Raw genomic sequence first — 21,675 nt, forward strand, 5'->3', positions numbered from 1 at the left:
TGTTTCAACCTTGCACTTAAAAAAGAGAGAGAGGTGAGGGCGGTGGAAGATGAGGCTGCAAGCACATTTCTCACGGATGGTCTAAACGGGGGGACTGAGAGCGTCGGAGTTTATTAATGACCAGGTGGTCTCGACCCGACAAGCTCGCCTCTTCCTTCACAATAAAAAAAGAACACTCCAGCGAGAGTTGTCCAGCTGGACTGGGTCAGCAGCAGTTCCCCTGCACGCGTACGTGTACGAGGAGTGCCCCGTGCTCGCGTACAGAGAGTGACCTGTGCTCGTGTACAGAGAGTGAGTGAGTGAGTGAGAGAGAGAGTGATTGTGTGTGCGTGTCTGTCCCTGTCCCTGTCCCTGTCCCTGTCCCTGTCCCTGTCCCTGTGCCTGTGTGAGTGTGTGTGCGTCCCTGTCCCTGTCTTAAGGGGGACTTACGTGTCGTATTTGTAGTTAGTTAGTAGTTAGTAGTGATTTTTTTTAATGAAATGACGTTGGGAATGATTGCGGTTTGGCAAAGCTGAGTCTGAGTGAACGTGACTGCCATCATCCCTCCTGCACTTTCATTGTAAACTCCTTTTTACAGCACTGGACACAGGTCAGGCAGCTGCTGTTCACTTCACATCCCCGCAGGGCTAGGGGTCAGGTGCCCTCCGCCAGTCTCCTAAGCACAGCCCGCAGGTGACTCCGATCGCTCATTCAGGTATCCTGACAGTGATTAGGATAGCTGACATGCATGCAGTGTACTGTGTGGTAATCACGATCGCAGTGCTCTAAAATCCTTCTGTAGTTTATTTTTTACAGTGACATTCCTGCACATAGAACAGTGTTTTTTGTTCTGCTGAAGACATAGTGACTGCTGTTTACCTTTTGAACAGCAGCAGGATCTCAGGGCACGTGGAACAGTTCTGATGATGCCCAGGCAAGCACCTGATTCAAGCAGGGTCTGAACACAGTGAGAGGGGTAAACCTCCACAGGAGGGTTCTGTGCAGGGAAGCAAAGAGGAAGTATGAGCTGGAGGCACATCTTTACACAAAGGGCGCGCAGAACGAGCTGTCCAGCCACACGGCTGAAGCCGATACCCTGCCGCCTTTAAAAAAAAAGATCTACCAAACGGAGCTGTAAACCCTTAAGCTCCGATTTCCAGATCACTATATTGTTTTCGTCTGCCTAGTAAGCCAGGCAGTGTACGATTTAAAGTGCAGCACACGTCATAACTGTCAAAGAGTTTCTCGTATCTGAGCAGCTTCGCTGGGATCCTGGGCTCCTGTTGCTGGGGGGGGAGAAACCCATAATCACCTGCTGTGCAAGGCAACCGAGAGCACTTTGTGGGGAAAAAAAAGGAATGCCATTCACCTCACTTTATGTTCTCTTTATTTGGCTTGCAATAAAAATATTTAATTTCTCACGTAACATACAGTAGATGCATTCAATTTTTATATCTCGATTTACATATCTGAGCCTTACTCCCCTCCACCCTCCCCAGTAAAGTGACCAGCAAGCTGTGTGGATGGGGACGGCAGCCCGTACTGTGAATTCAGAGGAGCGCTGAGCAGATGGCATGCCCGCCAAAGCTAGCTCGTCACACAGGTTCTTACAGAAATGAAGTACATCTGTACAGTATCATAAATAGGTGACCTTGCTTTACAAGCATAGAAAACACAGTAATAAATTATGTACACAATAGAAAAGGCAAGGATGAGGACAGAAAACTCATAAATATCGTTGATGCAAATATTCTAGAGTGAGATCCACCAGGAACAAATTCTGTTTTGATTTCTCCCTTCTTCAACATTCAACATCCCCTTCTTCACCTCTCTGAGCAAAATCGTTCTTTGCACCATTTTCTGCAGTGCAATGCAAAGTGCTCATCAGACATTTTCTAAATCTAAAGAACATACGCATGTATAAACATCCATGTTTTTATAGATTACAGCATGAGAAAGTGCTTCAGGAGATCAGTTTTCAGTTGACAGCAGTGTATTGAAACACGCAATCTTAAATGTTACATAAACAACATCTATAATATAAACAAGACCAAACTGCTGCTAAAATAATATAAAAATGGTATTTTGGGTGATTCTGAATCTTTTATGTATATTGCACGTATGAATGCACAGAATGAAAGGGCACTGCAGGCTGGGGTAGTTATTGTGGGACTTGTGAAGCTAATTGAAGTGTTCCGAGTATTTTCTTCATCGATGAAGGCGACATTGAAATCCAGCCTCTTCCTCTGGGAGCGAGCAGGGGAAACATTCTTTTTCCTATATTAATCTTGGCGATGATCCTCAAACAGATGCTCTTGGAAAGCCCCCTAGGTCTCCCACACACACACACTGCATCCTGAATCCGTATAGTGTTAGAAGGAGAAGGAAAAGTCAGGATGGGACCCGAGAGTCCAAAGGCTCCTACTCTTCCCACCTCCCAAACAGAAACACGACTCCGGTTGTGAAAGGAGGACAGAAGCTGGCTGGGAGCGCGAGGTGGAGCCGGGACAAAGGGTGCAGGCAGCCCCGGGAGAGAGGGGTATCCCCCCACGGACGCCAGCCGCACTCTGCTCAGCCCAGGGCCCTGATTGATCGGCCTGCAGCTCTTGTTCACCTTCCAACCTCTTTATCCAACCCGGGGCTGTGGGGGAGCCGGATCCTATCCCAGCAAGCACCTGGCGCAAGGCAGGGCACACCCTGGGTGACAACACCAGTCTACCAAAGGGCACACGATTACTCACACACTTATACCAGGGACAATAACCTGCCAGCATGTCTCCAGACTGTGGGAGGAATCCCATGTGAACCCAGGGAGAACATACAGACTCCACACAGACGGCACCCCAGGAATTGAACCCAGGGCCCCAGTGCTGCCGGGTAGCAATGCTGACCACTGAGCAGCTGTGCCACACATGTGTGAAATTGAGCATGATAAATGCATTGACAATGTTTATCTTTTGTTTGATAAACATCGTCTCTAATGGGCTCTAAGAAATTGATTAAGGCTGTTGTGAGAGAAGAGAAGACATATTCTGATTAAAACAACTCGGGCAGGCAAGTGCACCAGAGCTCCACAGTGCACAGAGTTTCCCTCTTGGCCTAAAGGCGCACATACAACACGCTTCACATTATTCACACTTCTTACGGATGGATTTTACCTCCGTTTATCCTGCTACAGTATGTCGTCTTCTTTTTTTTTTGGCAAACATCCAGTACTGTTTTACTGAAAGAACAACCTGTCTGGAGCACGAGGTCCATGGTGTGGGAGTGGGCATCACGCACGGGCACTTGAAAGATTCCATTTCTCCTCGGCTCCACAGGCCCGGCCTGGTGCTGAGCCGGTGGCAGGGAGGAAGTGATGGCTCACGAGAGGGCTCGGCCCCGAGGTCCGGCTTCCCTCCTGTGGTGGGCAGACTGTAGGTCTCTCTGCAGCACCGCACTGTCCCATTACTCGCTGTGCCCAACTGGAAGCGCTGCCCCATGGTCAGAGATGAGCCTGCGCCTGGTGTACCGGGGCAGTTCCAAAGCGAGTCTGGGCAGTGTGACTGTCTGCCCCAGCAGACGGCCGGTCCACTGGCCTGGCAGAGCTAGCTGCTGTCCAGGGAGTGGTGCAGTGGGCAGCCCGTGAGAGACCAGCATCAGATCCTGGCTCCTTACCCTGTCAGGATTAAATTACATCACCCCCGTCCTTAGACAGGGAAGAATGCCACCATGCCAGAAGACCGGTGCTGTCCCGCCCCCCCAGTGGAGCCCACAACCAGTTCAGTGCCAAACTAGCCCTTTCTCATGACCAGAACTAAACTCAGCTCGAGCGTTTCTTGCCTTCCCCAGGCTTAAATAAGTGGGTGCATGAAGCATCACTGTTTAACTGGGTAAAACTGAGGCCCCTCGTCGCAGCTGCTGAAACAGCTCATCTCTGAGCTTGCTGTGTGTCGCTATGCAAATAAGGGACTAACCATTCAAACCTCAGTGACGAGCCAGTGGTGGGAAAAACGATACCGGAGACTGACCATCACATCTGTGGGTATCCTTCAGCAGAATTCCTTCCTGGACAAAGGTAGATCATGCCTTTAAATCAAACCCATTAGCTTGAGATTGCTCACACTGTTCTGGGGGGGTTCAAGTACCGTTTACTTTCTACCCTCCTGAAAAAAAGAACTGTTTTTTTACAATGATCATTACAGTATATGTTTCTGCCTATCGTACACAAAGAAAATAAATTGAGGACAGTAGAAGACGAGGGACTGGGCAGGCGGTGGGTCCAGGACTGCCCTTTCATCGCCCCTGTGCTGGGTGGGCTAGCCAGGATTGTTTTTCTTCCTCTTGCTGGGGCTGTGACCGAGATCTGGTTTCAGCTCCTGGTACTGCACCTGTTAAAACACACAGACACACACACAGGCTGCAGTCAGGTGGAGACTGAGAAGCAGCCGTCTCTCTTCAAAGAGCAAAAGGCATAGCTGGAAAGAGATTAGACAAAAGAAAACATCCTGGGAAAAGACAGGGACTGCACCCAAAAAAGGGTCCCATGGAGCATCCTGACAGGAACAGGAGGCGTTAGCTCTTTCCCAGACTCCACTGCCTCGAAACAGTGGTCTCAGAGCGACAGTGAGTGGACGGCTTGTGGAAACCGTTCAGTGTGCACTTCAGCATCAGCGACGTCAGGTCTTCGCAAGAAGGTTCGCTGTGTTTACTTGGGAAGGTCAAGAATTGAACCTGGGCTTTGGCACATCCACTTGTGTGTGTATGAAGATGTATTCATGCTATTACAGACAATTTCATGTGTGCTAGTTTACTCACAGAAAGGACAGCCTCTGGTCAGTCTCTTAACTTGATTAGGCAGCTCGGCTGAAGCAGCTCATCACATGGCCAGTGTCCTGAGTGTCTCTGGTCTCAGACCGAATCCCAGCATGTTGCCACTACTGCCTGGAGCCCGATTTTGCTTGCAAACGTAGTGGTGTTGTTAAAAATGTATGTGCAACACAGTATCAATATGATTTTATTTTGATAAAACCACAGAAGCGTTTGTTTCTCTTAAAGAGGCAGGGTCACTCTCCTGTATTCCCTGCCTGGTTTGAGTTATAGGGACATTTCTTAAGAACCCGGCTGTTCATGCAAGCAGTGACACCTCCTGCAGCACCCTTCCTGCAGTCCTGACCAGGCGGAGCTGGGCGTGAAACTGGAGGGGGTGTCTCCCCAGTGTCACCTGTGCTGGCCTGGGACTGGCAGAGCTGCGGTTTGGACACACAGACTCTCGAAGGACAGAAAAGCGGCTCAATAAACTGGAATCCAAAGTTAAACGAGCATGTTCTGAAGAAATCCAGTTCTCAGGTGACCACTGCCCTTTTAAACCTCCCAGAGTTCCCAGTGGAAACAACACGATTACCTCCAGTTTTACGCACAACAGCACAAGAACAAAGATAAAAGCAATACTGGTCACGAATAGAGACCTTGGCCAAAGGTCAGAGAAAGGGCATGTCTGAGATGTGTTCTCCCAAACTCATCTATTATATTGCACATTGAAAACACTGAAAAGAAATAAAGTTTGCTCAGAAGTACTGTTGAAAGCTCCTGTAAGCGGGGAGCTGTGTGACCTTTACCTCAATCATACATAATTAAAGAGCAGAACAAACACAGGGTACTTCATTAACTCCCTGATTCTCGAAAAAAAAAACTCATCTTCTGGCTGAGAAGCAGAGGAATTCAGTATCGATATGCGAAAGCAGTACAACAGCTTAAATACAGAAGAAAAGTTTGAGGGCAAAGGGCACTAAGCAGGCTTCTTCAGAGGAGAAGCTTGAGAGTTCACATTCACTCACAAACCACTCCTGAAAAGCCACAAAGCCAACACATACCTGTATTTAACAAGGTGTGTCCCTCTACTTCTGCAACTGAGCATGACCAGGCAGAGGACAGACTGTGATGACCATCTCTGAATCATGAACAATGAACAGTCCCCTGACTTAGATGCAGCCCCTTGAGCGGGACAACAAACAGGAGCTCAAAGTCGATGCTCCTTGTTTTACCCCCTGTATGAAATGACTTGAGTCCATTAACAGTTCTGGATGTCAGGACATCTTTCAAGAGGTCAGGCGTTGGTCACTTAACATGAGCGTAAATATCAGAAAAGGCCCTTGTGAGCTCGTTGTGAAATCTCCCTTTTACTGTATGTGGCATATATGTCTTCCTATACCTGTTGTGCAATATCCATCTGCTGTCTTTAAGGATCTGTAAAACAGTTTAACCCCTCACACTGAGTAGGGGTGAAAGGCCATGAGCAAGGCTACTGAGGGTTCATGGGGAGCTTGGCATTCATGACCTGGATTTCACTATGCGTTCTAGAATAATCATGACCCTATACGCACTCTTAAAGAAATGACGGCACCCATGTCACAGGGGTCACAGGTCAAAGGCCACGGGAGGTCACGGGCGATCTCTGGATTAAAACAGCTGGGATTCCAAGCGGACAGACGGTGAATTACAGATATTTGACGGGGACATTATGCTTGACAGGGTTCGGTCATGTCGCCCAGCAGAACGCCGCTGGGTGAGGCATTTTCAAGCGCCCAGTGAAGATTTTGCTTTATCCCGGCCCTGCTTATCTAGAATATTAAAACACCCCTTCATGTCATCAGGATTAGACTATTGTGACACCTAACTAGGGCATCTATACGATACGAATTAGGGTTTCGAGTTTTGAGTTCTCCGGTTCTTGTGCAAACTAAAACCATTCTCCTTCAGCACATAACCCCTGTCTTGGCTGAACTGCACTGGCTCCCTGAGAAATTTACATCCTTCCAGCTTGTCCCAAGGCCAGCCGGAGCTTCAAGTGTGGAGCTCACTGCCCAAATCTCCCCCACTGTGGACTATCTAAAGCTTGCATAAAAAACTCTTTGCACTATAACTTGTAAGTTATAATTTGTTTCATTCTTGGTTTTATTTGGATATTTTACTACATTATTTTTTGTACGTTTCACATTTAATGTGATCTTTATTTTACAGTTTATTTCACATATACTCATAAATAAAATGTATTATTATATAAATGTTTATATTTAGATAAGAGTTTCACAGTCATGCCAAATAAAATTGACATTGGAGAGTGAAACTGAGATTTTATAAAGGCCATCTGTGCACACAGACTGTACTCCATAATACACTGTATTTTATAGTTTTTATTAGAGGCAAATTATACCCCCGGTGTAATTAACTTACAAAGATTAACTTCACATCCCCTGCTGAAAAGGCTGTTAAAATGCAAGAGCCCTTTTTTAACTGATTTAGCATGGAGCTAGAAGTGTGCTTTGCTGGTGTCTTTTGAAAATAATGTCTTCCAGCAATATATGGTATAACTGAGGTGAGCAAAAATAAAATATGTACTGTAACAGCACTGAGCACAACAAACTATGTTATGGCTGAACCAAACAGATTCTACACTATAACGGATCTGAGCACGGCATACTGTATATCGTATTATAGTGGTGTAGAAACTGTATATCGTACTATAGTGGTGTAGAAACTGGTTTGTGCACAGAATATGAGGTACAGTGTATAGCGGATTGGAGCAAGCAGCTGATTATGTGATATCACTGAGCATTATTCAGCAGGCCAGGGCAAGCTTTTGAGCTTTGTGAAGGAACTGCCATTTGTCCCTAACAGATCACGTTTCTCCAGTACGGACATCTGCCTGCCTGAGCCAACAGTCTTCCTTTGCAAAGTAACCTGTGTTTTCATGGAAGACAGTACACCCAGCCTCAGTATAACATTCTCTTTTCAGCGTGAAGCTGCTGAGTTTAGGACTTTTTGGTGAATAACTCGCCGAATCCAAGCATTTAGTACTATCATTTTATATACTGTACCGTGGACAAATGTCATAAATACAGCATGCCTGAGACAAAGATTATTTTGTCTGTAGCATAACCAGATTCAAAGGGACAGAAAAAACAGTTCTCTTTGATCTAGTTAGATTCGGCTTAAATCTATAAACACAATTAAACTTCAGGCTCTCTGTTTTTTAGATTTTTTAAACTACTTTACAAACCAACAACAAAACATTTCAGGAAACCTGAAGATTTGATCACATCTACACGGAGAACATACTGTAAGTGCTCTTGAAGACAAAGAAAATCCACGTGTAACCCTATGAATGCAATCCCTTCCTTGGAAAGTCATTTGAGAAACAGGCTCACGTTACATCTGCTCCACAGCAAACCTGTAAGAGCGTACTGTACAGTAGCTGTTGTTTCGTGAAGAAAAGCTGCTCCAAGGCAGATACTGTGCAGCAGTTGAGAAGTGTAACTGCAGTATGTTACTGTAGCAATTTGGAACAGTTGAGGATGCAACGAGCAGCCGCCCGAGACGTTCAGTAAAGACCCTTCACAGCACAAAAGCTGCTCCACCTTAATTTCCCCATGTTGACAGTTGAACTACAAAACAATCTTTGAAGTCTCTGCTCTGGAGGGGCTCATTGTACAAGAGCTTTTAGTTTAACAGTGTCAGCCAGCGTCCCAGGGCTCGACGTGTGGAACATTTCTGTCTTCCAGTGGTTGGGGGGGGTTGGGGTTGGGGGGGGTTGTTCAGTTTGAAGCAGCATCAGCAAGAAAGAAAAATAAAAGCAGAGCATTTTTAATGATACTATAATATGCTGTTTCTGAAACAAGTGCATGCCTCATCTCCTGTGATGCCTAACCTAGCGTTATGGTGCTAAACGATATGAAAGCAGAGGCACTGCCGGCGGGAGACTCGGGCTTTGAAATCTATCGTTGAGAGAGAGAAGCTGGAGACGCACGGCGGGGAGAAACCCCCAAAAAACAACTTTGCAAGGTGCTGGGTGGCCCTGAGATTGAGCCTAATTGCTTGTGGAAGCTCTCCTCCCCTCTGTGACGCCGGGGCGGAGGTGGGCATGGCAGCCCTTCTGCGGAGAGGCGTTCACAAGCGCCTGCAGGGTAGCCCAAGAAGCCACACGCCCCTGTCCGGCCAGCTGTGCCAGATCAGGACAGGAACTGTGCCAACGAAGCAGCCCAGGACCCCACAGAAGGGCAAGAAGGCAGCCTGTAAGAAAGACACCGCGCAAGGATCTCCTGGCCCCAGGAGCAACGTGCCTGGTTAGCTTTAAAGGAGAGGGACCTGTATATCGAGTGACATCAGAATCCAAGGCCATTAGATGAGGGTTTCATGAGCTGACACCACGAATTGGGAAGGCCAGCTTTATGTGATATAAGAAGTCTGAGCTTGTGCCGAATTTGGAGATTGAAGCTCCCAAATTAGTTTGTGTCACAAGTGAACGTTTGCACACCCGAAGTGCCACTTGCAAAGGTTGTGACAACAAACACCAGGAAAGCTATGTGCACAAGTGCCTGTCTGCCCTAGGCTTTCTGAGAACTAGCAGGGCCCCAACAGGAGCTCTTCATGAGCTCCCATCTGCTCCACTCACTCTCGAAGGCTTGTTGCTGCTGTTCATTGCGATCAGGGGAATATCCATCACCCGGCCGCTCCTGGTTCTGTTTCCTCGAGGTGAGTGACGAACAATCTTTCTTGCATTTGCTCTTCATGAACGTGAAGCCCGGTCAGCTTTCCCGATTTTCAGACGCAGGCACAGCGGGAAAAGTCCACATGTACTTTGAGTCGAAGCACTTAGGTTGCATGTAAGATGCTTATATTATGTGTCAGTCTCGTAGGGCTCTTGCTGCTTTACATACATTTACATATATACATGGTTGGTGGCCATTAGCTGGTTATTTGCGGAAGCAGAAGGAAGGCTGACTCTCGCAGCGGACTGCTCACCCGCATGGAAGAGCACACAGTGCACAAGCCAGGAGGGGGGAACTGTGGAGTTTCCTCTGGGGCCTTGCTGTTCTTCCTCCTTTATTTTTAACTTCCCCACATGGAATTAACAGCAGCACCACGTGCAACAATCTCAGATAATCCAGTTCACTTCTTTAGAAAACAATGATGAGAATTATAAGAGTTTTTTTGCATTTATATAGTTTCAACCCAAAGGATCTCAAGGTACTAAACATGAACTACAGCAGGGGAACCACGTCTTCTACTACTGCACCAGCAGCCCCACCTGGGAGACACACAGGGATCATTCTGCACCAGCAGCCCCACCTGGGAGACACACAGGGATCATTCTGCACCAGCAGCCCCACCTGGGAGACACACAGGGATCATTCTGCACCAGCAGCCCCACCTGGGAGACACACAGGGATCATTCTGCACCAGCAGCCCCACCTGGGAGACACACAGGGATCATTCTGCACCAGCAGCCCCACCTGAGACACACAGTGGCCATTCTGCACCAGCAGCCCCACCTGGGAGACACACAGGGATCATTCTGCACCAGCAGCCCCACCTGAGACACACAGTGGCCATTCTGCACCAGCAGCCCCACCTGGGAGACACACAGGGATCATTCTGCACCAGCAGCCCCACCTGGGAGACACACAGGGATCATTCTGCACCAGCAGCCCCACCTGGGAGACACACAGGGATCATTCTGCACCAGCAGCCCCACTTGGGAGACACACAGGGATCATTCTGCACCAGCAGCCCCACCTGGGAGACACACAGGAAACATTCTGCACCAGCAGCCCCACCTGGGAGACACACAGAGGCCACTCTGCACCAGCAGCCCCACCTGGGAGACACACAGGGATCATTCTGCACCAGCAGCCCCACCTGGGAGACACACAGAGGCCACTCTGCACCAGCAGCCCTGGAAATTCTTGCCCAGAGGGGAGGGTGCCACTTACTGTTCTACTGGTCAGCTGGTCTACCAACACAATTTATAACAGCAACCTGGACTGACTTTGAGGTCTCCCATCCCACTACCAGCAAGCCCAGCCTCGTTGAGCTTCTGAGATCTGAGCAGAGCCTGTTAATGGTTTTTACAAAACACCTACAAACTTTTAAAATAATGAGATACAGTACTTTGTTGAACTATTTAAAGATATTCTCTAGGTGAATTGAATTGTAGTGTTTATTATTGCCATCAAATGACACTCCATAATCTGTTCACGAGTAATGATTCTGGAGTTGAGATAACAATTTTAGTTTGTGTGGAATGTGACTGGAGCACCATTCAGGCAGCAGAAAACTGAAGTGTGCCAGTCAAACAAGAGAGCTGTTTGTGAGGGGCTGTTTCAGGGATGTCATGAAAAAAACCACTGTATTCTGGTGTCAAATCACACACAGCAGATAGCATCGAAAAACTGGAAAAAAAAACATTAAATGGTTCTTTTATGTTGTTTTTAAAGGATAGTTATCCTTTATTTTATTCTCTGCCGTGCCGTTCTTGTTCTACAGCTTCTGAATGAGATGCTCATGGAGAATTAGATGCACAGTCTCTTTGGGAGGAGATAAGATAAATATTTTAACAGTGATGAGACGAGTAAATCTTTTTTTATAGTGCTGCAGAAAATAATTCTACCTCTACTTAAAACTGCTTCTCAGGCAACAATTAGCATTTTCTGTGCGCAGTTAATTAAGCAGAATAGTAAATTCACTTTTAAAACTAACATACAAGCCTGAGCAGAGTATGAAAATAATACTGTACAGTACAGCTGCTGTTACATCCAGGACAGTTAGCGAGACACTTCCCCATGCGAGTGCTCAGGGAGGAGGCATTCTTGGAGTATTGCTGCCTCGTTCTCCATCTTATGAGGGTCTTATAAGGGTCACGCTCAGATTCCTGGAAACGCTGGGAACAACTCTGTTCTGACCAGCGAAAGAGCTGATCTGTTCAATCATGGAGTTTAGCAATCACATGACAAGACAACACCAACACTGGGCTGACCTCAGGGTCCACAGCGGTCAACTCCTGACCCAGCTGAACCAATTAACTTACTGAACTGATTAAGAGTCACTTTTGCTCCAGGCCTTTACAAATTGATCATTTGAAGGGGTGTGGGTGATCTCTATGAGCTGCAGGATTTGGGCTCTTCTTGAACAGGGCTGACCCCTAAGTTACATTCACAGCTACGCCTTTGTCCTGTATTGATAATCAATAAAGCAGCTGCTTTGACACACACAATGCATCACTGCAGCAACTCCGACAGCCCAGGACAGGGGTGCTGGCTGGGCCTGGGAGGTTCTGTAGGTAATTTTCAGACGGGTAGCTTGGGCAAGTCAGACACTGTGGTCTGGAGCACAGGAAGGCTGCAGGGAGCTGCGATTTATGCATCTCAAAACCAGTTCAGATATACAGTACTGTTCAAGCCTGGTTTATTCTCCAACCTGGCACAGACACAAGGACAAAAGAAGATGCTGTATTTGTAACCACAGAACAAATAACCCAGAGTCCGGAAGACAAAATGTTTTTTTTTTTTTCGGCTGTAGACTCTGAAGCAGTGTGGAGCGAGCTGGCCATGCCACTCTTGGGGTCTTAAGGTGGGTAACCTGGTGGGGCTGCTCGAGCCGCAATGGCATGAATTAGATCAATTAAACATTTTGCTCTCTGCCTGCTACATGAGCCATTGCTTCTTATTCTTCTCACATCTCTCATGACACAGCAAAACTGCTCTCATTACTCCATCGAACTGAGCTACATCATCGGATTATTTAATGTTCAAAAGTTTGTCTTCAATTTAAAACGAGTAACTGTACAGCATGCTCAGCCACTCCATTCAGACTCACTGTGTACAGGTACTTGTGTTTTTGCACTTTTGTTAAAAGCAGCACCTGGCATGATTCCATGTCAGCCCTCTACGATTCTACTCCATTATTCAATTATTTGTCAAAAGTTATGAACAAACTATTGTTAAAATAACAAAACAAGCTTAAACTTTAACATTGTGTGATGTGAGTCAGCACATGAGCTTAAAGGACAAAAAAGGTCAAACAAACATGCTAAAACAAAGGTCCTGTAAAACTAAAACAGCTGCAGTCGGGGGGAGTCGAGCCACGTTCTGTCCCATCAGGTACAATCTGCTTCAGGTCCAGGTTTGCACTGAGAGACGTGTCCTTGCCCTCAGCACGGGACACCACAGCAGCTGTCAGCTCGTGCATTCGACTCCACCACCTTGTCCTGCTACGGAAACGACTGCAGAAGCACAGACAGCCACAGCAGACGGCAAAATAACTGAGCAGGAGAAATCCCATCCCACCCCCTTTCTTGAAGGTGACGAGTCTTTTTCGACAGCACACGAGACGAAGACAAAAGCACCTACCACTTGTACGTCTGAAGGAACTCGGGAGAGGAAGTCCAGCAGCTCGTTGTTATCGATTGTATACGGGTCGCGGAGTTTCTTGGTGAATTTATTAACACCTGGGGGAAAAGGGATTCGTCAGCACCTGAAGGGCACAAACAGGAGCCGCGCGAGCCTGAATTACAGCCGACTGCGACAGGACACGGCACCCCTGTCCAGAGGTGAGGTACTGTAGCCAAGAACTAGTGTCAGTACAACTCAGAACTCAAATAATATTGGCTACTGTGCTCCATGTTCTGGTGATCATCACTCCTCTAAGGACCTTCCTCTTCTGTCTTACTGACTGCACAGAGCAATGGAAAAGGAGCTTTTCAGAGTCTCGCTAAAGACTAAAGGAGTGGTGGAGTGGTGGCTCTGTGGCTCAGGATCTGCACCTGTGGCTGGAAGGTTGCTGGTTCAAATCCTGCGGCTGGCAGAGGAATCCTACTCCCTGAGCAAGGCCCTTAACCCCAGCTGCTCCAGGGGCGCCGTATAAATGGCTGACCCTGCGCTCTGACCCCCAGCTTCTCTCCCTGTCTGTGTGTCTCATGGAGAGCAAGCTGGGGTCTAAGAAAAGACAAATTCCTCATACAAGAAACTGTATATGGCCAATAAAGTGATCTTATCTTAAAATATTCCCTCATGAGAGCGTTCTATTCCTCTGACCTGACTCTGGGCACTTTCTCCAGCACAGCCAAGTTGCACAGGAAGTACAACGGATAACTGACCACTGACTGCCACAGCTGACCATCCAAACTTTGCCCCCGATACATCAAGTCTGAAGCAAGCCTGGGTCACCCAAAACTCAACTTTCCCCAGGTGCCTCTCAATTAAGGGGATTTTAGACAGCTCTCATGTACATGAACAGTTCTCATGGCCACAGTAAAGAATACATATATTTTGATTATTATATAATCCAGTTTTCTAACAAAAAATAAACTGTTTACCAGAACATCTTAAATTGTGGAGCATTTCATTCTACGTCGTAACTTTCAGTGACATGACAAACATTATGGCTACAGCAGCAGTTGGGCAGAGAAACAGAAGATTCAAGAATAAAATACTGTAGCTATACTGTAGGTCTTTACGCAAAGATTTGTATAGCAGAGCAAAAATACCGAGAGGATGAACAAAACAGCAAGGAGAGAGATCCCTCCCCTGGCCTCACTCACCCCAGGCGAGGACGATGTATCGAAGGGGAATGAAGTATAAGATAACGATGGCGACGCAGAGAGCCACGATGGCCAGCCAGCTCAGGAAAGGCACAGTCCAGTTGAAGGTACTGCGAAGAAGAATTAAAAACAGGAGCCTAAACCTCTCCACTTGTTCTCAGGTTATCTTTAGCACACAGGCGATGTGACACAACACTGGGCAGTGAGCCACCACAGGATGCCTGATTTCCCAGTGCATTCTGGGTTCAGGTGCCAGGCTGCCCTCCCAATGCATTCTGGGTTCAGGTACCAGGCTGCATGCCCAGTGCAAGACAGGCAGACAACGACTGGGCGCCCCAGGGATGCCTCATTTACAGCAGTGGGGAAAGGGGGACAGTCTTTTTCTTTTTCCCCGTTTACAACCGTTTTTGTGCAATATATGCCAGGGACTTGTGCAATACATTTATATTTATATTGTGCAATACAACTTTTTGTGTACTGTTCTGTTCTGGTTTGTTCTTTGTGTGTTCTGGGCTGTAGGTAACTCTTCTTAGTGCACTTCTCACTGAGTGTACTGATTGTATTGTATGCATTGCATTATTATTACTGTATCATTCGTCACACTGTGCAGTGTTGACTGTGTTAAGCTGCTGTTGCCCTGCACTTTCCCTCACGGGATCAAGAAAGTATCCATGTATCTGGGGTTTCCTGGGGCTCTGCCGAGGGACTTACTTCTTTATTCTCTCCCCGTAGGAGGCCACGTCGTCCAGGGCACTCTGCACGCTGACGCACACATCCTGGATGGCGTAGAGTTTGTTCATGAAGCCCTTTCTCTCCGGGTCCTGCATCAAGAGCACAGCACAGGTGCTTCACTCAGGCCTCCCAGCGCGAGGACTCGCAGCCAGCGCGGCGTTCAGAGGCCTTGGGTTTCACTCAGCGCCCCTGCCTGCTCAGGAAGAGCCAGTTGTGCTGTCCTAACAATTCCGGAGGCCACAGGGCCCAGGAGGCCACAGGGGGCGCTAGAGTTCCCCAAACATGATGATCGAGTGCCACTGCGTGGGAAACCCCAGCTCTTGCCGGCTGAGCCACTCGGAGACCCACACTACTCCTGCTGAGGGCAGCCAGCTGACAAACGAGCTGCTTCCACGGGTCACATAACCACATGGTTCAAAACAAAAGAAAAATATTGTGATATTTTTTCTCTAGTGCCATTTCACTGTGAGCCACCCAGCAGCAATGGCAGGATTGGGATTATCAACAATATTACAGTACTAACCAGTACAACCAGACAAAACCATTGCCACAAAAAGGTTTCAAATGGTCTGGCTGTTGACAGTTACCAAAAACAACATGGAACAATAACACACAAACAGGGCTGAAGAGATGAGTGATTCTGTCTGGGTCAGAGAGTTGTTATTGCATTTCTGATCCAGTTAATGTACCCTCATTTTGGAGAAACCTTCATTTTTTGTGGAAGACTGATAAAGAATAAATTACATTCTGTTGAAGAACCGAAACAGTAGCGTTAACTCATCCTCTGCTGCTGGAGTTTTAAAGTCCCAGTGTCTATGAAGTGCAGCTGAGGACCTAGATGCATTCTGGGCGTTAATGGAAGGTCCTGCACTGACAGGCTGAAGGAACTGTAGCTCTTTACTCTTGGATGTAGAAGACCAAGCTCTTACACATATTCAAAGTCCTCCAAGGCATTCTGATGACAGAATAAACAGAGAAACAAGGGCCAGAGGGCAGAAGTGATGTGAAAATCAAGTGGTTGTGCATTTAAACCCAAGGACTGGGGGGTACTGCTTTACACAGAGGCTGGTGGGGGTCTGGATCAAGCTACCCAGCCATGTTGTTGCAGCAGATACTCTGGCTTCTCTCAAGACACGACTGAATGAGAGCCTCAGATCAAACCAGCTGCTACAAAATGAGGTGGATGGACCAAATATCCTCTTGACAGTAACGTTTCCTACAGTATGTCCTTATACAGGATGTACAAACCTTTCCTGATAATAAGAAATGCTGACAGGTGACGTTTTACGTATTGAAGTGTTGCTCCATGTAATCCACACCCACACTGTCCATTCACATTAGAGCTCTGTAGATCTACATTATCTTAAAAATGGATAAAGGAATGCCATCCAAGAAAGTTATAATTTCTTGCTATTTAAGTTTGGTGTAATAGGTGTAATAATAACCTACTCCTTCCTAATTTCTGAATAACTCCTTCTAAAAAGCTGTTAAAGATGTTTGCAAGGTAAAAGTTGTAAACTGTTCTTGGTCTGAATTCTTAAAAGTTGCAGGCGAAGTGGCATCTTATTGAGTGAGAGGAATTCCACAACATTGTTTTAAATGTTTTCCACTTAAAAACCTGGAAAAGAGAAACATCCAGCACACACCCATGTCCGGACGTGCTCGTTGCGTACAGTCGAATGAACAGGACAAGACAGGAGCCCCCGAATGAGGGACACGTGAACCAACACAGACGAGTGGACGTTAGACCAGCACAGCAGCACATCCCCAAACTGGACAGATGCCAGGACACGTGCGGAGTACAAAATCTAGAACAGTATTTGAGTTGTTATGATATGAGATGTTGGGATTTGCAGTTTGTTCCTCGCAGGTGGTTGTGACAATGTGCATTTGGACATAGCAGAGGATCATTTCAATGTTGCTTTCAAAATACAATCCTCTGGGATGTAGTGTTCAGAATTAATTTTTTTCAAAATCATCTACTATCATTAAATATTTCAAAATAAAAAAGGAATACCACAAAATCCTACACTAAAGGAGAACCGCAACTCTATTTTTATATTTTAGGGTTAGAAAGAATCGGCATTGATGAGTGCCTTCCAAAGCACAATAAAAGTCCAATGTGCACAGTAGCGTGTAAAACCTCCAATTTACACCACAAAACCAACAATGTTCTGCGATTCAGAACCCAGCAACAAAAAATCTGGTGGCATGTTGTGGCCCGATTGCATGGTAAACAAGCAGGCTTGTGAATGCATCGCTTTCGATCCAATAGAAATATTGCTTCCAATTTCGAGATGATTTTGCCGACAAATACTACTTACTTGTTAACTCTGCTTGCAGATCATGTTGGAAACTTTCTGTGGTGAAATATCTGCTGCACAACCTGCCCTTATTTGCTCGTACATCACAGTACACAAGTCACTACTGAGGTCTGGACTAAATCTAAATCTAAGTGACTAGTGAGCAGGAAGGGCTGCTTCACGCCGCAATTCGTGGGGACCCTCGTTCTCACCCGTGGCAAGACCAGCGATTTGCAACAACATGGCAACCATGCAGTGCTTTCACAGAGCTCACAATTTTGAATTTGTAAAGTTTTGCAATGCCGCGAATGAATTTATTGTGTTACCAAGATTTAATAACCGATCTGGGACTGCAGCTCCCCTTTAAATAATTTTCCTTGTCATAACCAAGTGTTCTTCTGCCCCCTACCTGCGACAGCTCGGTAAGCACATTTCCTTACTGCCATGAAACTTTGACCGAGTTAATTGGAAAATTGCATTCCTTAAAGCGGCAGGTTTAGGCCAGAGGACCTACCTAAGCTTCACAAGCAAGCACCCTCCATGAGATGTTTTAAAAAACGTATAACAGACCCAAAAAAAAAAAAAACACTTGCTCTCCTTAGGAGGCAAGGTGATCTTAAGGGTAACTTTTCAATATCTGCACTCCTCTTCTAATGGGTAGCTGGAATTTTCCAGAGCATGAGAGGAGAGGAAATGCCATATGATTGGACAACGAGCTGTTTAATACTGTAGTCATATGCATCATTCATTACCCAGCAGAGAAAGCGCAGCTGCTGTGTAGGAAAGCCTAGGTGTTTGACTTCTCTGGCCATGCAGGCAGTACCCACAACCCCTCACAGCAGGAGAGCAAGACCTGAGCAAGGCCCCAGCCTCAAGAAAGTTCATACTGTATCCATGTGCATTACATTGAGTATATGAATTAATAATATACACTTCTTTTTTGGACACTCCACTCAAAGCGCTTTACAGATAACGGGGCTCCCCTCCACCCCCACCAGTGTGCAGCCCCACCTGGATGATGCGCCAGTCCGCTCCCCACACACCAGCTCTCAGTGGGGAGGAGAGCAGAGTGATGAAGCCAGCTCAGAGATGGGGGTTATTAGGAGGCCATGACTGGTAAAGGCCAGGGGGACATTTTGTCAGGACTCCTGGGTAACACCCCTACTCTTTTCAAGAAATGCCCTGGGATTCCCTGGGAATCCCCTGAGAGAGGACCTCGGTTTTACTTCTTATCTGAAGGATGGCGTCTTTTTAGAGTATAGTGTCCCCGTCACTATACTGGAGCATTAGGACCCACACTGATGCAGGGTGAGCGCCCCTATTGGCCCCACTAACACCTCTTCCTGCAGCCTGATATTAGCAGACCTTAGTTTTTCCCAGGAGTCTCCCATCCAGGTGCTGACCAGGCTCACAGCTGCTGAGCTTCAGTGGGCTGCCAGTAGCGAGTTGCAGGGTGATATGGCTGCTGACCATATTAATGCAACATATTACTGCTACTTCTCTGAATCACCACTGTGGGAGTCTTGCAAATCCTTTCCAGTATGACTACAGATAGTGCATAAGCAGGAAGAAGCCGTTTTCCACATCATCGCTGTGATAAAGCTTTATTGCTCCAAGATTTCGGATGTTCTGCGAAGGTCCGTGTGTTAGCTGTCAGCCTGTTCCGTACACCCACTGTTTGCAGCCCCATCAAGAGTTTAGCGTTCCAGCAATGAAATAATGAAATATGTTTAGTCCATGTTTCAAGGCTAAGAAAACCTGTCTCAAAGCTGAACTGGAAACCATTTTCAAGATGGCTTTACCATCTTGCCGCCTTGCTGGTCAGATCTCAGAAGCTCAGCAAGGCTGGGCCTGCCGGTGCTGGGATGGGAGACCTCCCAGTCAATCCAGGGGGCTGTTGGGAGACCCCCCGACCAGTAGGTGGCGGTCTTTCCCCTGGACAAGAAATTCCAGTATTCGGTACAGCGCTCCAAGAGGAGCAGTTCTTCAGCTGGGATGTTAAATCGAGGTCCTGACGAGTATGAGTCTTAACCCACGCTAACAGTCTGGCCTCCCTAACGTCTCGTCTGACTTTAACTGGTGAAACGATTCCTCGTGTCTCCCCCTGACCTGCTGTGCAATGTGGCTGCTGTGTGTCTCTCAGGAGGGGCTGGGTCCCCCCTGAATGAGAAGCATCTTGGGATTAAACGTGCTATGCAAGTGATTAATTACTGAATAAAATAACAATACTCCTCAATAAAGGTAGGACTAAGCTACACTTTTAGTTGGGTTCACAACAGTTTTGAAAGCATCGGACACATTTAGAGAACTTTAAAAAGATTATCTTCATTATTGATTAAATCCAGCCAGTTTCAGAAAAGAAAGTGGGGAACGATGCCGGCATCAGTTCTCTCCCTGTGACCCCAGCACCTTCTATCCTGAGCTCACATCAGAAAAAAGAGCTCCAGCAAAACCACATGAGATAAAGAGGAACAATTATATAATGCCTTGGGGTTATTTTTTCTTTACAAATATTTTGCATGACTATTTTTTTTTCTTCCAAGGCCATCTGTTCCATATTACAGACAGAAAAATACTGCAGTGTTTCGGTCCTGAAGAAGCCTGAAAGCAACGGGTGGACGTGCTCAAGAGAGGAGAGGCAGTGGAAGAGGGGCCTGTGCCCCAGACCAGGGCTGGCGTGGAGGTAAACCGACTCCACATGCTCCGCCAGCCACGGGCTGCCTTTGATTTCCTGTTCGGAAAGCTCATTCCAGGGGTGGGAAGCTTCATCATTCCAGTGCGGCCAAGACAAAGAGCCCATAAGCTCATCTTAGTCCGAAGTCTCCTCCTCTGTGTACGTACTGTACACACAGTACATGAGAGCCAGCTTTGAGAAACTTCTACTGGTATTTCCCTTTCCCACCAAAAAACCTCTATTTTTCTTTTTAGCTTGTTATCCAGACAGTGTCCACATACTGTTATAACAAAATCAACAAAGAACATACTTTCAACTAAAAGTATACATACCTTTACGGTACTGGATCACTGTCTGTTTTCACAGTAATCTGATCCCAGTCATACTTTTTTTTTGCTCAGGTGTGGATTTAAAAAGTTTCAAATAAATTGAAACGAAGTGTTTTTGGTTGTGAATTTTTTAATGGGATAAAAGATTTTCTAATTAAGATATTTTAAAGATGTGAAAGAACCAATCTGCATGGATCGATACCAAAGACTGACTAAAGAAATGCAGAGCTCTGAACTAGATCTTCACACAGGAGTTTCTTCAGAAATCAGAAGGTACAGTATGAACTGGTATGAAGTGTTAAGAGTTAAAAAAAACTGACTGAAAACAATACCACACTGGTATCAGTGAGTGTCTATGTTTCAGACACAGTATGTGCATGTCCTGGGCTCTCTTAATTGCTGGAAAGCATGTTCTTACATATAGATATCTGGGCCAAGTACAACAAGGAAGGGCTACACAGATCATCAGCCCTGAATGTTTTACTATTATTTTATCATCAATATAACTATTGTTACACAACGGTAAAAAAAATGAAAAATCACTCCTCATTTCTAAAGTAAAATATCAACCAGTCCTCGCTAGATCACCAGATTTCTGTAGTTTTTTTCCCACACACAGGTCAGAGAGATGGCTGTAGCCTCTCTCCAGCTTTGCAGTTTGTGGCAGATTGCTTAGCAGAGGAAGTCACACAATTCCCTGTCTAATTAATCAGTGCTAGAATCATCGAATCTGCGCTAAGCACCCAGCTTGTTCTTTTGATTATTATTACTCAGCAGACAAGCTGGGACAAGTCAAAGTAGCCATCTCCTGTAATTCTTGTGAATCAGGCTATTTGCACTTCACCATGGCACCAGGAAATCCATATTCACACAGATAACGTGGAGTTTGGTAAATAATTAGGTTCTGATGAGGGACTTGAAATGAAATGAGAAGTTTGTGAGCAACAGCATGGAGACAGAGAGGGGTGAAGCAGGTGGCGTGCATCTCAGGGGTCTCTCACTTCAATTACAGGATCCGGACATGAACTGCAGATAGAGACCACTGTCTGCGCTAATCCTCACTGACAGCACGCTGCATGGCTTCTGGAAAGAAGTGGCTTTGATCTACTCGGGATTAAAAGCCTCAGGAGCAAAACACAGAAACAATAATAATTATAAACAGAAAGACAGTTTCTGCAGCACCTACAGAGACTTGGTTCATTCACCTCCGCGATTTGGAGAATGGCAGTGGAACACAGTCACAAAAGCCACCACAATGAATCAGGACAGGGGAAGGCATGTCGGAACTCAGTTGAACACAAG

The 21,675-nt window shown here is 46.4% G+C and overlaps 2 protein-coding genes across 12 annotated transcripts in view; one reads left to right on the plus strand and one right to left on the minus strand.

Moving 5' to 3' along the window:
• Positions 1-17,103, plus strand: part of slf1 (SMC5-SMC6 complex localization factor 1) — a 59,614-nt gene extending 42,511 nt beyond the window's left edge. Inside the window, exon 19 of the transcript XR_011189126.1 lies at positions 15,068-17,103. The gene's annotated coding sequence lies outside the window, so the exon portion shown is untranslated. The remainder of the gene's footprint in view (positions 1-15,067) is intronic.
• mctp1a (multiple C2 domains, transmembrane 1a) overlaps positions 1,350-21,675 on the minus strand; it is a 195,548-nt gene continuing 175,222 nt past the window's right edge. For 9 of the 11 annotated variants that reach the window (XM_015360520.2, XM_015360537.2, XM_015360511.2 and 6 more), the window contains 4 exons: positions 15,047-15,156; positions 14,336-14,445; positions 13,146-13,243; positions 1,350-4,349 (listed from right to left, as the gene is read on the minus strand). In XM_015360520.2, coding sequence (XP_015216006.2) covers positions 4,278-4,349; positions 13,146-13,243; positions 14,336-14,445; positions 15,047-15,156 — 390 coding nt within the window. In that variant the 3' untranslated portion in view covers positions 1,350-4,277. Of the gene's footprint in view, positions 4,350-13,145; positions 13,244-14,335; positions 14,446-15,046; positions 15,157-21,675 lie in introns of those variants that run through there. The other 2 variants (XR_001480038.2, XM_015360544.2) reach the window with 2 other exon arrangements.

This window comes from Lepisosteus oculatus, chromosome 3 (genome assembly GCF_040954835.1).
Source record: "Lepisosteus oculatus isolate fLepOcu1 chromosome 3, fLepOcu1.hap2, whole genome shotgun sequence".
NCBI classification, from domain to species: domain Eukaryota; kingdom Metazoa; phylum Chordata; class Actinopteri; order Semionotiformes; family Lepisosteidae; genus Lepisosteus; species Lepisosteus oculatus.